Below are 14,964 nucleotides of genomic sequence, written 5' to 3' on the forward strand. Positions count from 1 at the left end.
AATGATCGTGTTCACAGAATATTTTCAGAGCTTCAGACAAATGATATTAAAGATTATTTTCCGTCTTGATTTTTTTTTTCTGCGACTCTGATTTTTTTTCTGGGAACGCCGGTACCACGATACCGGTGATTTCGTAGCCCTGGTGAAAGGGCAGTGAAAACAACATGCATTGTCTGTCAGAAACACTGCAAAATATGAAGGCCAGGCACAAGGGGGAAGTGGTGACAGGCTTATGATTTTACCTGTTTTTCTCAATATTTTGTGGGAATCGAAAGCCTGGTTATGATGAGACCGAAGATTCTTGCAAAGGCCCTTTGCGAGAACCTAAACAGGTTCCTGCAATTGATGAAAATTTGAACCCCTGCGCTGGAGGGGCTTTTAACCCCCTGAGCACTACCTGCCGATCTAACATAATCTCTGATTGGTCAATTACATGATATCTTCACTTAAATCATCAATCAGAATGGAGCTTTGCAAATAATTCGCCCCAATTTTTTTGTGTGGTGAAATTATTCTAACAGTGTTGCTCATTGGTCCAATTGAAAATGAAAACTTCTTTTTGGCCAATCGGCAGGTAGAGGTAGTTCTCATGGGGTTAAGACTCAAGATTATTATATAAAAGGTAAATCAATATTATAAAATCAGATATCACAAATTATTTTATTCAAAAGAGTGATTTTGGCACACCCTTTTTTTCTGTGAATATGTACAGAGTCGGAAGCGGGAAGTCAACGTAAACTATGAACGTTTCAGCTTACTCTAAACCTGAAACGAGACACAGGATATGCAGGCACGTCCCCAGGGGGAGCTTTGGGGCTGCAGCCCCTGGGTCTTAAAAAAGAAAAAAGAGAGAGAGAGAAGGGAGAAGGAAGAGAGAGGGAGGGAGTAAGAATGGCGTAGCAAGTGGGGGCAGGGGGCATAGTACCACCTAAAATCAAAAGGGGAGAAAAAAAGCACCTCAAAAGTTGATCCATAGACCTATTTCACAAATTTTGAAGGAAATTTGAACACATTTTTATAGCCACTTTTTAGGTTAAATTTCCCGAGAATAGAGCTGAATGGAAAATATTCCTGTAAATAGATGCATATAATAGGCCAATGCTCCAAAATAACCAATAATAATGTAAAAATGTTGCACCAAGTGCCTTCATTGAGGCTTTGATTGCGAGTTATATTGAGCATGCATATTCATATAAAACTAAAATTTGTGGCTCAGTTAAAATATATGCTCCGAAAATAACCTACATAATGTGTACAAATGTTGCACCAAATGGCTCCATTGGGGCTTTCACTTTCATGGCGCGCGTGGAGGTTACTAATATTTACGCTGGAACAATTAAGCATTTTGCTGTTAATTACGTGAGATATTAATAAAATTCTGAGGGGTGCATATCCCCCCAAGACACCCCCTGTTGCATGACTGCGGCGGTGATGCGCCACTGTTAAACCTTTCAACATTTTCCGTTCAGACTTCAGCACCCCCCGGGGACCTGGTTTTTGGGCATGCCCCTGATATAACTGTCAGCATTGATATTGTTTTGAAACTGTTTCTCATCATTCTGATACACACTGCATTCATATACCTGCTTATTTTTTACCACTTTTGAGAATGCAGTCTTTCTTTTCACCATGCCCTGTGCACCTATTTTGTTTCGCACACAATGTTCTGGCATTGTTCACTGCTGCAGATTCAAGACTGAGGTGTTCCACATTAACACATAGTGTGTTGCGGCATCTATGAGCAACGTGCATTTTATCACCGAGGTGAAGCATCCGGTGTTTTGCCATATAGGCCAGACGGTGAGCATATCGCTTCGTCCACCTACAATCCCCTGGTAACTTCATTGATGTAAAACCGTAGACTTTCCCTGCACGAGTTGGAGGTTTTCGTGGCCCTGTCCAGAGCCTGCATGAAGATTTGTCGCTACGGTCAATTTTCTTGGACATCTTGTACACTGTGATAATAACTGGTACAAACCACAATTGACCTGCATGCATGGGACAAAAACACAGAAAAATATCAGTATTAAAGATAAAACGATGTGATATCAGTTTGCTGCTCGCATGACTAAAAAAGTTTTAAAATATGTCATCAGTGGTAAGGGGCTTTGCAAAATTACAAGCCCCCACCCCCGGGTATTGATTCCCAAAAATTGCTTTCCCCCCGCTTTCGACCTAACAAAAATTGTTTGCACCCTCTCGACCTGCTCAAAAAATCTTTGCTCCCCTTTTTGCACATATTCCAAATTTTTGGGTTCCCAATTTGCTCAGTTTAAATATATTAGTATTTTTATTTTCCTAAGCCTTTTAGAGGTGCCCCATAAATGTGTGCCAAAACTGCTTCCCCCCCTCTTGGCCTGCCAAAATTGCTTTGCCCCCCCTCTTGGCTTGCCAAAAAATCTTTGCCCTCCCCAATTTTACCCTCCCCAGGGCTCATAATTATTGCACAGCCCCTAAATAAGCAAAGGTTTATGGGATTTACCGAAAAGTTTATGTTTGGGCTGTGTAATAATTATGAGCCCTCCGGGGGATAAACTTTCTGAATGGCCCACCAAATACATACATACGACAGCATTCAAGCTTTGACTTACATTTGGCAGACACGCGTGTGAAAAAAATATTTAGGGGTGAAAACAGTCAAAATTATTGATTACTTAAATGTTTCTAGGGGTAAAATGTCACATATTTTCAGATTTTGGTACTTAAAACCCCTTATTTTTCACTGATTTTGAGAAAAATTCATTTTTTGGTCCAATTTTGGCCGAAAATTGCCGTTTTGGGGTGACAAAAATTTTGACTTGCTAATTTCCTGTGAGTGTATGAACATGAAAACTACTGAGTAGTGCCTAATTTTTTATGCTAATTATGTGACAAAGGTACATTTGTGATATTCAAATCATTAAATGGGATAAATCTGTTTCTTTATTTTCGTAACAGGGTTAGAAAGTTGGGGGTCAGGGTGACAATTGATTTGGGAAAAAATGAAATTTTCGCCTAATTTTGAGCTTGAAAAAGCCATAACTCCTCAATGGTATGAGCTATTGAGATGCTTTTTGTGTCTTTTTGTTCAGTATTTCACTAGCTAAATAGTGGTATAAAACTTAACTTGGATAAATGTACTGACAAAAATTAAAGTAGTAATATGTTACCCCTACCCCTAACATTTTCAAGTGGTGTGAAAAAATAAAGGTTTTCAAAAAAATAAGTCCTTCAAAACTGTGAGGTCTCAAGGCTAAACAAATATAAACTTGCTATAGCCAAGACCTCCCTCTAGAGCAAGTTTATATTTGTATAGCCCTGAGAGTCCCAGTTTTGAAGGACTTATTTTTTATGCCTAATTTTCGCTCAAATTTGAGGACTTGGGCAGAAATATGCCTGTGCAGTGCTATGGGGAAAATTTTCAAGTTGACAATTATGCATTTTTTATGTCAGATTCTGTTTCTACACAAAATTTCACCCCAGAAAATGTTCCTTTAAGTAGGATATCTTTCACTTAAAGTTCCCACCATTCTGTCCGCCAAACGTAAGTCAAAGCTTGAACGCTGTCATACATACAATTTATACCGCGCATATTATTTAATTAAAGGTCAAAGCGCCTTTACAAACTACAGCCAAGGCTGGAATAGAAACAAACAAAAAAAATACATAAGGAAATAATTACAAATTACAATTACATAAAAAGATGTGTTTTTAAAAAAGTGTTATAAAAAAAAAATAAGGGAAACAGCTTCTCTGATGGAGAGAGGAAGCATGTTCCATAGCGGGGTCCAATAACGGAAAAGGCTCTGTCACCTGTTGAACGATGGGTTTTGGGAATGTGGAGCCTAGTATGATCAACGGATGAACGGAGGTAATGATGTGAAATGCTTTGACTGTTGTATAAAGTAATATCAGAGGAGAGGTATGTTGGTAGTGAGCCATTCAAAGATTGATATATACACAAGCAACTTAAAATTAACACGTTGCCAATGAAGCCTCGCCAGTTAGGGAGATATGTGCTCACGTCTCTTAACACCGCAAATCAGGCGCACAGCTTTGTTTTGAATACATGTACGCTGAAGTTTGTCAAATTGCGCATTGGTGATGCCTGCAAGCAATGAATTTCCGTAGTCAAGGCGAGATAGAACAAGAGCCCTGATAATATGATGGCAAGTGTCCTCATCTAAATATTTCCTGATTCGCCAATGTTTCTTAGCTGGTAGTTAAGAGTGCGGCACAATCCCCCACCTGGCTGGTCATTGACCCATCCGAATCCATGATAACACCCAGATTGTGGACGGAATTTGTAGGTTTAATCTCAGCAGTACCAACATTAAGGGTGAGATCAGGATGAGATCTTAAATTGTGAGGATCCGATGATCAGAAACTCAGTTTTCTCCATGTTTAATTTCAATTTGTTTGATGTCATCCAATTTTGAAAAATATCGCTTGCCCCCTCTCGGCCTGCCAAAAACGCTTGCCCCCCCCTCTCGACCGCCTAAAAATCTTTGGATCCCAATTTGCAAACCTGATATGGTCTAGATATATATTATATTGCGAGCGCAGCGACCAGGAACATTTGCATATTAAAGCATTTCCGTACTGTTTTCCGAAGCCTTTTAGAGCGTTTTATTTAAAATGCGCCCCATGAATGTGTGCCAAAAGTTGCTTGCCACCCCTCTCGGCCAAAAATTGCTCCCCCCTTTTTGCTCGCCAAAAAATTTCTTGCCCCTCCCCAATTTTACCCTCCCCAGGGCTCATAATTATTGCACAGCCCCTAAAGGTTATACACTACCAACTGGCTGTTACAGATTTCAATAGAAAAATGGTAAATTTCGATCAGTTTCACAGCTCCCACAGTGAGACTGGTTCTATTTTGGAAATTAAAGCTTATTAAAGCAGCAAGCGGCAAGTTCGCGTAAAAGCTGGCAAAAAAATAATTTTGGTTAACTCGAGTATGCTCAATTCAAAAACTTTGCCAAGCTGTTTTTAACCCATGACTCTTAAAAATACACCCAAAACCCCCGTACATGATCATATAGGGGGCAAAAATAAAAGCTCCAAATTAATGAAAAAGCATATCCAATTATTTGTCTGGGCCTAAGGATCACAAAAATGTAACATATGACATATACTTACAGAATGGTCGTCTGCAGATCCATCGGATAACACTTTTTCAATGGGAAATGAACTTTGCTGCTTGGATGATGTCACAATGAGGTTAGTATTTATTCCGTATTGAAAAGCGTGTTCCGAAGGATCTGCACTTGACTGGTCTCCTTAACAAGTCATGAGGCTCAACAGGTCCAAGGTTAATTTGCATATTGTGCAGGGGTGAAAAATTAAAGTTACTCCGATTTGTAAAAATAGATGTTAACTGATCCTCGAGTTCAAGGCATTCAGGAAAATAATAGTTTTACTATCTGTGATGTGAAGGTCAGAAAATAGATGATAAATAAATACAAATGTCATTCATAGAATCCTGCATATCTTTTAACTCTTTGAACATGCTACCTAGACATCGCAGATAGTGCAAACTATTCTTTTTCTGAAACTTCTAAGGTAGGTGAACAATCTGCCTGGACTTTTACAGAAATCAGACTCAGCGCAACTTTGACTTTTGACCCATACACAACAAACAAGTCGACCTTAGACCTTGTGTGCCCCATAACTTTGTAACTATAGGTCGCACACGCACAAACACTACATTTCTGGGATCCATGGGCCGAGACAAATAAAGGCATTATTATTATTATTGAGAGTGTTATTTGAATCGAATTAATTTTTGCCCCTATACAATCCTATGGGGTCATGGGGAGGTCTTTTTGAGGGTCATGGTCTACAAAATATTACAGGTTAACCTGGATATCCCGCTGGATTTACATGAATGCCACACCACCATTTCATGGATGACAAGAGGTGCAAAATAAGATTGGACAAAACGGGTGTCAGGCGGAAGTTAATTTCAGTAATATTTCACCAAAACTTTCAAATATTTTAAAGCCGTTTCTCCAGATGGCCCACATACATGTACAAGTCCCTACTTGATATTCAACTTTGTCTACTTCTAATTGGTAGTGTATAACCTCTTAATCTTGTCAAGAAACTCCTGTTGCAATACTTACCTTGGTATGGTTTCTCTTTGGTGTGACTCCTTTCATGTCTATTCTTGGTACCTGCCTGAGAAAAGCTCTGGTTGCAATATTTACATTGGTAAGGTTTCTCTTTGGTGTGAATCCTTTCATGTGTAGTCTTGTTATTTGCCTGAGAAAAGCTCTTGTTGCAATATTTACATTGATAAGGTTTCTCTTTGGTGTAAATCCGTTCATGTGTAGTCTTATTACCTGCCTGTGAGGATCTGCTGCTACAATATTTACATTGGTAGGGTTTCTCTTTGGTGTGGATTCTTTCATGTTTGGTATTATCACCAGCCGTGTATGTGAAACTCTTGCTGCAACATTTACACTGGTAAGGTTTCTCTTCGGCATGAATCCTTTCCTGTCTAGTATTGCTACTTGCCTGTGTGAAACTCTTGTGGCAATATTCACATTTGATAGGTTTCTCTTTGGTGTGAATCCTTTCATGTCTAACACTGCCTGCTTGCACAAAACAATGACCAAGTTTCCCATTTATCAATCCGTCCATAGTTTGTTGGTTAGCATCCCAAGTTGGGATAGAGTGTTTACCTGTTCCATTAATGTGCTTCATACAACCATACCTGTAGGAGTTTATTTTCATATGTCTTTGCGTGTAGCTGCGATAATATTTACCATACCAGTGTGCCTGTATTTTCATTCGATGTCGTTGCATGTGGCTGCGATAACATATAAAATCGCTGTAAACTTTCTTACAGTATTTGCATACAAACGGTCTGATATAGCTTGCGTAATCCATCTTTCCAACCTGTCAACTCGTTATGGTTCTGAAATGAATAATTCATCAAAATACAGAAAGTTGAGTTCTTGATCCTAAAAATCATAGGACATAAAAACTCTGAAATGAAAAACATAATTTCTGACTTACTACTAAGCCGGCATACACAAAACGTGTTTTCTAGTTTTGGTTTTTGTTTTGTTTTGTTTTTTTGTCTTGTCTTGCTTTTGTAGTTTTGTTTTTTCAGATTGGTACAATGATGTCAGAGGTTAATAACTGCTCATCGATTATTTTGAGGACATTGTGATAAATCTAAACATGTTGCCTTTGGAACCCGAGGAATATTCCGAGTCCATAAGTGTTTACATTTTTCACAATGCCCGACATATTACCGAAACAAAGTTATTATCATAACCGTCACTTTAATCTCTTGATTCTCTTCACTTTAAAAAATAATACAAAATGTTCCTCAAAGTTTGTAAAATAAACAATAAACTGGGATGTAACAGCTCATTACACTGCTGAAATGGCCAGGGATCTACCCAGGACATTATAAAGGAGTATTCTCAACTGTGTAGGGTTGTAAAGTGGGGGAACCACTGATATGTTATATCAAGTTACCAGGGGTAACACTATGCCTCCTATGAGTAACACCAATATCAGGTGGTTTCTTTTTTAGGACATGTAGGACATGAAGGGGGGATAAAAAAAATACTAGACCATAGAAAGGGGTGATAAAAAAATCCAACATTTGTTTATTGATGTCCGATGTTCTAACTATCCAACACCCACCCACCAAAGTATTGTGAATGTGAACACTCCCTTAGTATAAAATTAAAAAGCTTCCTCCTGGGATTCTGTACATAAGTCAACATGAATGACGTCATTTATGATCTAGATCAGCTCTTCCCATTGGTTGCTTTTGCCGAAATTTGGCTGTTCCATCTTGCTGCCCCTCCCCCCAACACGAAGGGGACACTTATCGTTGCACTCAATGGAGGAAATCACAGAACATATGCCATAAAATAAATACCTCTTGATGATATAATTCCAAACAGGGACGTTAACTTTAATTTAAGTCCCAGTGATCCAGCAAAAGTGTAAAAAAATTACAATTGTTTATAATAGTGAAGGATAAGTCATCCTTTGTCGTTTGGTATTTTTGTAATGAAAAATTGGGCAAAAAATAAAGGAAACAGCAGTATTGATTAAAGATGAAGCTCCATTCAAATATATACTAGATTACAGATTCGTGTAAATGCCTTATTTTGCCTTAAACACACAGCTTTCAGCTGAACCACTAGCAGGCAATGTTAGCACATCTACATTTGTATGACTAGTCCAAAACATCATGGCCCTAGTTGTTCCTTCTTCACCATAGGGCCATGAACATGGTACCATTTCAAAGCTGGGGCACCCTGAACTCATGTTGCGGCCCTCAAATTTTACAAGCATGCACGTGGCGTACAGTGGCTGCTCCCACCCCCCCCCGGAGGACTGCAGAAAAGGTAAATTTTGCCGCCCCCTTCATCAACAGTCGGAAAAGGTTGACCCATTTTTTCTTGATGGTTTGAAAAAATGAAGAGCCCCAAGGCCCCCCCCAAATAATATGCGCATGAAATATGTTTTGTTTGGGTCTCATCTTCACGTGAGGAATGGTAGGAAGTGGTATTTATGTGGAAAAAAGTGGTATTTTGTGTGTACCCTGGACCAGTCTACTCTAGACATTTCAAACCTGTGCGTAGAATTCATTGGAAATAGTAGTGATAGAGGTGCAAGTACTCGGGCTAATCTATGACAATGACAAAGGCCCGGGGGGGGGGGGTGCACTTGCATGACAGATATGCATCATGTGCCTCGGAATAGACCCCCTTTTTCAAACCGGCTTGTACCCAATGACCCCCTTTTTGTGTTATGGTCCTAACCAGGGCGGCGCCACAGGGGGGGGGGCAAGGGGGGCAATTACCCCCCTATGATTTTCCAAAAAGAGGTAAAAGGAAGGAAAAAGAGAAAGAGAAGAAGGAGAGAGAAAAGGGAGGGAGAGAAAGAGAGGAGGAGAAGAAGAAAAGAAGCCATTCCCTCCCTGGCCATGGTTAGAAGGAGGAAACTCCCCCTTCGGACATCTTGCCCCTTGTGGAATGCTGACCTACGCGGTTTTAAAGTTGTTGGTTTTTATATTTTGGGCCCATTTTCGGCAAATTTTCCTCCATAAAAGTCACATGGCCTCTCTTGCCTTTTCTCCCAACTATACTTTGGAAAATTCCTGGCTATGTCACTTTCCTGGCGCGGCAACACATGTAAGTCTGTGTCATGCAGCAAATAATCATTATAAATAAGTTAACTTTCAGTCCGATAGATCACACAACTTTTACGGGGTTTCATCACATCACATTGTATATCCAAAACGCCTCTCTCAGAAATAGTGTAAAAATTATGCACCAATATAAATAAGCAATTGGCTTCATTACGGCCGGCCAGGGGCGTAGCCAGGATTTATTGGGTCTGATTTTTAAAAAGTGGACCTGTTTTGGACCTTTTCCTAAAGTTTTGACCAAGAAAGCATAAAGAACCTAATTTTTAATGGGCAAATGTTGTCCTTTCCTGATTGAAAAAGGGGCGACTACCTCCCCTACGCTCCTGATTACGGCTTTCAGTTTGAAATATTTCCAACCTCAAGACACCCCCATTCATATCATTTTATCGTGCCAATTTATAAAAACCGGCATATCATATGCGTTGATAGGGTAGATGGTTCATACAATCATTCCCCAATGTTGACGCCTGTATGTGGGTTTCTGACCAAAGTAACCTCATATTTGGCCATTTTAGCCTAAAAAGTGCCAATTTTTCGCGCTTCGCAGCCTTCGCGAGACTTTAACATTGGACTATATTTAACATTTCCACCATATTTCACAGTCGTGCACATTTGTACCATGAACTTATTTTGTTGCCAAAAGGTGCTGGATTTACTAATTGAGTATAGGTCCATGAAACAAATTCATCAGGTTTGGTAATGAACGAATAATTAGAGTTTTTCTTTTGTCAAAACCAATTTGAAGAAAACTTACTAGTTTTTCTTGCTGACAGTTTCGTCAGTTAGCAACTGACTTTATCAAAGCTTGGTGTTGTTGTGATGATCCAACAGCTGACGACTGGCGGGAAGTTATGTCACTTCCGGTGTTAGTCTTGCTGGCAGTCTTCAGAAGTGGATCATCAGAAGTGGATCATAGATTGTACGCCACGCCAAAGGTCCACAAACCGAATAATCCGTTAAGACCTATCGTCGATTATACGGGCAGCTTAGGTTATAACACGTCCAGAGCCCTGGCTGATATCATTAATCCCATTGTAGGCACTACCGAACATCATGTCAAAAATTCGTATGATTTAGCAGAAGAATTATGTGGGGTTATGATCGAAAACAATGAGCAATTCATCTCACATGATGTAGTATCCCTATTTACGAATGTGCCTATAGACGAATGCCTTGACATAATCCGTGACAGACTCGAAAAAGATCCGGATCTGAAAAAACGCACGCTGTTAGAGGTTGAAGATATTATGGTTTTAATGAAGTTTGTTCTGACCACTACCTACTTCACTTTCCGGGGCACCATCTACAAACAAAAATTTGGTGCAGCGATGGGGTCACCGGTCAGTCCCCTCACAGCGAACATCTTCATGGAATGGTTAGAACAGCGCGCCATCCTTACTGCCCCACTACAGTGTAAACCCCGCCTCTGGAAACGCTATGTCGACGACGTTTTAGAAATAGTTCAAAAAGACTCAGCTGAAACATTGACAGAACATCTGAACCAGGTCGACACTACCTCTAGCATTAAGTTCACGTATGAGGAAGAACAGGACCACCAAATTCCTTTTGGACACCCTAATAATCCGTAAACCTGACAATTCTATCAAACTCATGGTCTACAGAAAAAAGACCCATACAGACCAATATCTGTCTTTCACGTCCCATCACCCTCTTCATCAAAAAATGGGAGTTGTGCGCACGTTACTTGATAGGAAAGACAGAATAGTTACGGAGGAAGATGATAAAGTCAAAGAGGAGGAACACATACGACAGGCTCTAGCTAAGTGTGGTTATCCTAAGTGGACAATTGATAAAGTCAAGAATCAAATGGAAGCCAAACAACAAGAAAAGACAAAGAAAAGTAAGAGCACAACATCTGAACAAAAAAGTAAAGGTCTGGTGGTGTTACCTTACGTAGCGGGAGTGTCGGAAAGAATAAGTAGAACTCTCAAAAAACACGACATCGCCACCGCCATGAGACCCCATACCACGATCAGAAAAATGGTGGTCCATCCGAAAGATAAACAAGATCCGGTTAAAACCCCTAATTGTGTTTATGAAGTTCCCTGCGGTAGCTGTGAGCTAACTTATGTTGGTGAAACTAAAAGAACTTTCGGCACGCGTCTGGATGAACACAGGAGGGAGGCGGAGAAAGCAAGTCAACAAAAGTATACAAGGTCAAAGAGGAAAGAATCAGAGAGCCATTTTAAGAACTCAGCCATAAGCGATCACGTAGCCAGGGCTAATCATATTATCAACTGGAGGGAGTCCAAAATCTTAGAGAGAGAGAGTGGTAGGAAAGCCAGATGGAATAAAGAATCAATACAGATCAGAAAGAGGGGCGAGGAGTAATGAACAGAGACGAGGGGTCTACAATCTTAGTCACGTGTATGATCCACTTCTGAAGACTGCCAGCAAGACTAACACCGGAAGTGACATAACTTCCGCCAGTCGTCAGCTGTTGGATCATCACAACAACACCAAGCTTTGATAAAGTCAGTTGCTAACTGACGAAACTGTCAGCAAGAAAAACTAGTAAGTTTTCTTCAAATTGGTTTTGACAAAAGAAAAACTCTAAGTATAGGTCCATGCCTAAAACCAGCGGGCTGAAAGTCGGGACCGTGAATGAAATCCATAAAAATATGCGGTTGGAAAATAAATAAATAACACTAAAAAGGGTGAAAATGGTGCATCAAATGGCTTCATTTGTGCTTTCATTTTGAAATTTTTCCAAATTCTGAGGGGGGCACATCCCCCCTCAGACACCCCCCTGCGTCGCGCAAGCGCGACGGCCAGCGCTATCGCGCTGCATAACAAATTTCCAAAATTGTTTTGCCCCCCCTATCAAAATACCCTGGCGCCGCCCTGGTCCTAACTATTACCCAATGACCCCCTTTAAAAAAATTCATGTACTCAATGACCACCTATTTCTATTTCCTGCTATACCCAATGACCCCCTTTTAATTCCCAAATTTAGGTGGTATTTGTGTTCTCCTCAAGAAATAATGAGATTTTTCACATTTCCAAGGTGGCCAAGTTGTTTTTACGCAGTTTGGCACTTAATGTGTACTTAATGATACTCTTTTGGCAATCCTGTACTCAATGACTCCCATTTTATTTTTTGTTACCCCAATGACCATCCTTTTTTCAAAGTTTCATACCAAAGGTTAAAAGGTACCAAAATCTGTCAGAATTTTGATGCTTTTACGATTGTCCGGATGAGCGCATCAATGAATGGGCCTCTAAATAAACAGTACTAAAAACATGCCAAATTTATCAATTTTACCCCGTCTTTATACCCCAAAACAGGGACAAAATGGTACAATGTACTTTGAAATGCCCCTATTTTTACAATTCCAAGGACACATTTGCAAACTTGCCTCTTTAACATTTCAAGGATAAGGTTTCAACACGCATTCGCACATTTTACTACCGTAACATATTTAAAATGGAACAACATAAGGGTGTCACATAATCATAAAAGTATTAGGCTTAAATTCTCAGGAAAATAACTTTACAGAATTCTTAATATTGTAACAGTTTACACCGTGTGGTCAAGGACTTCTTTTACCTCCACGACCCATTTATTATTCAAAACCGCGCACTGTGATTTGTTTAAACGCATCATTCGAAAGACTTTAAATAATTAACAAGCAGTATGCTTGGTTACGCGTTCAATATTTCCGCAATACTAGCTGTCACTTACGCTTTGGCTATGCGTATGCGCACCACCTTGAGGTAAACAAAAAAAGTGAGATTTTCTCTTTAAATCGCACAATTTTGTGGTGTAAGTTGTCCACGACCACGGACGTTCCCTCAAATTTACCCCTTTTTCCACAATTTTGGTAACGATCAATGCGATCAGTAATTCAGATGGGTACGTCAACTTGACCCCACCAGAGCCCTGTACAAACCAATAGGGATTTCGCGAAGGAGTCCGCTTTGACAGACGTGAAAAGTGGGTAAGTGTAATGGAACAGCCCCGACGACCGACAGAATATCGGATTTAAGCTTACTTATTTAAGCTTACTTACTACAATTACAAAATCAAAAATGAGTCAGTTACCTACGTTATAGTCGTACTCACTCGGACAACACTGTACATAAGGGTATGATAAACCTATAAAAAGTCGACACGAAGCCGTGAGAACATGTAAGACGGCCAAAATGTGCAACTTCACGGTGTAAAAAGTGATTCAGAAAAGTGGAACTATGTGCTTTTGGTGTTACAAACAGCCCGTCACCACTCACCAATCACTAAGGGCGCATAGCACTAAAACACTCTAGGTCATGGTATTTGGCAACAAAAATAAAATGTTTGCTTGCCCTCCACACCGACCGACCCAAAATTGGTCAAAATCAGGGTTGGCCCTTTTCAAAAATATATTAATTAAATTAATTAATTAATTAATTAAAAAAGTAGATTTAAGCTTGTAATTTTAATTATTACCGGTATTACTTTTTCCTGTGTGTAAATTTCAGCTAAATTTGGCCAATAGGCCTATAATAACTTTTTAATTAAGAAGAAAATACCATTACTGTAAACTCATAAAACATTTCATAAATGTCCATTCTTGCATCCATGTTTCCAATAAACCTGTAAGTATTTAGTCATAATTGAATCTATTTCTATGGTGTGTCATGCGTATTCACGGTATCTTTATGACCAATGCTGCTCATTGCCAAGGCATACAGTAGTTTGTCATTTAATAATAACATTTTTCCGACCTACCAACCCACCCTAAAAATCAAGCAAACAATGGACAAGCAAGCAATGTTGTTTTTGTTTTTGTTTATTTGTTTGTTTTTTTTTTTGGCCTAAAATGGGCCGATGTGCATGTCTGTTTTAAAATGAGAATGTATAACCTTAGTGAAAATGTCAGACTGTGTATAGCAATCTAATAAAATCCATGAAATTGTATGAATCCTAAAAAATCGTTATAGTGACACAATTGCTCATAGTAGAAGAACAATCACAATGTTTCGTGACCAAATCTTAGAACAAAGGTTTATAAGTGTTTTTGAAAGGTTCTGAATGAACAAATATGGCTTGGGCTGCCCGCTTCCAAGTGTCAGACATTTTTGGTAAGGGTCAATTAAGGTCAAGCAGGGGTAAACAGGGCAGTGCCGCCGACAAGGGGGGGGTAACTGGGGTGTTACCCCGGGGCCCGGGGTCCTAGGGGGCCCGTAAAAAATGAAGAAAAGATACTTTACTATGGGGCAGTAAAAGCAAAGAAAACGGACCTCAGGGGCCCGTAAAAGGTTAAGAAAAGATACCTTGCAATTAAGGCATATTTTCTTTGCTTTACTATACGGGCCAACAAAGGTCTCTTTTTTCAAGTGTTCATTAGGCCTAAGGTATCTCTTCTTTGCTTTTTACGGGCCCTCCGAGGTCTCTTTTTTTTTTTTTTTATGGGTCCATTAGGGACCGTTCATTATTTCCACCGGAGGGGGGGCCGGGAGAATACATGGGGGTCAGATGGTTTTTGTCAGGCAAAAAGGGGGGGCGGATGGTTTTTTAGTTATTGAAAGGGGGGGGCAGATGGTTTTTGCATCTCAAAAATCCTAGCGCTTCCGGGGGGTTCCGCCCCGGGACCCCCATCTGGAACATTGCCCCATGACCCCTGACCATTAAATTTGCGCTTTGCATGTCGGTCGACACTTTGGTCCTAGTCTGGACTTAAGTCGGGCCTCACCTGTTTTTCACCTGCCACGGTGTGAATTGACATAAATTTGCACAAAGTAAGTAATTTTACAACATTTTGAAAAAATGGGTCATTGGGTAAAACATTCCAAAA

At 39.9% G+C, this 14,964-nt stretch overlaps 1 protein-coding gene across 2 annotated transcripts; it reads right to left on the reverse strand.

Moving 5' to 3' along the window:
* Positions 1-1,218: 1,218 nt before the first annotated feature.
* Positions 1,219-13,398, reverse strand: LOC140146352 (uncharacterized). Of its 2 annotated transcripts, none has more exons than XM_072168167.1 (3): positions 13,237-13,398; positions 6,105-6,901; positions 1,219-1,988 (listed from the first exon to the last, which is right to left on the reverse strand). In XM_072168167.1, exons 2-3 carry the CDS (start codon positions 6,871-6,873, stop codon positions 1,588-1,590), a joined length of 1,170 nt encoding a protein of 389 aa, XP_072024268.1. In that variant the 5' UTR covers positions 6,874-6,901; positions 13,237-13,398; the 3' UTR covers positions 1,219-1,587. The 2 variants fall into 2 exon arrangements, with proteins under 2 accessions (XP_072024268.1, XP_072024269.1); XM_072168168.1 differs by having other exon boundaries at positions 13,233-13,398.
* Positions 13,399-14,964: the final 1,566 nt, after the last annotated feature.

This window comes from Amphiura filiformis, chromosome 2 (assembly GCF_039555335.1).
Source record: "Amphiura filiformis chromosome 2, Afil_fr2py, whole genome shotgun sequence".
Classification (NCBI taxonomy): Eukaryota; Metazoa; Echinodermata; class Ophiuroidea; order Amphilepidida; family Amphiuridae; genus Amphiura; species Amphiura filiformis.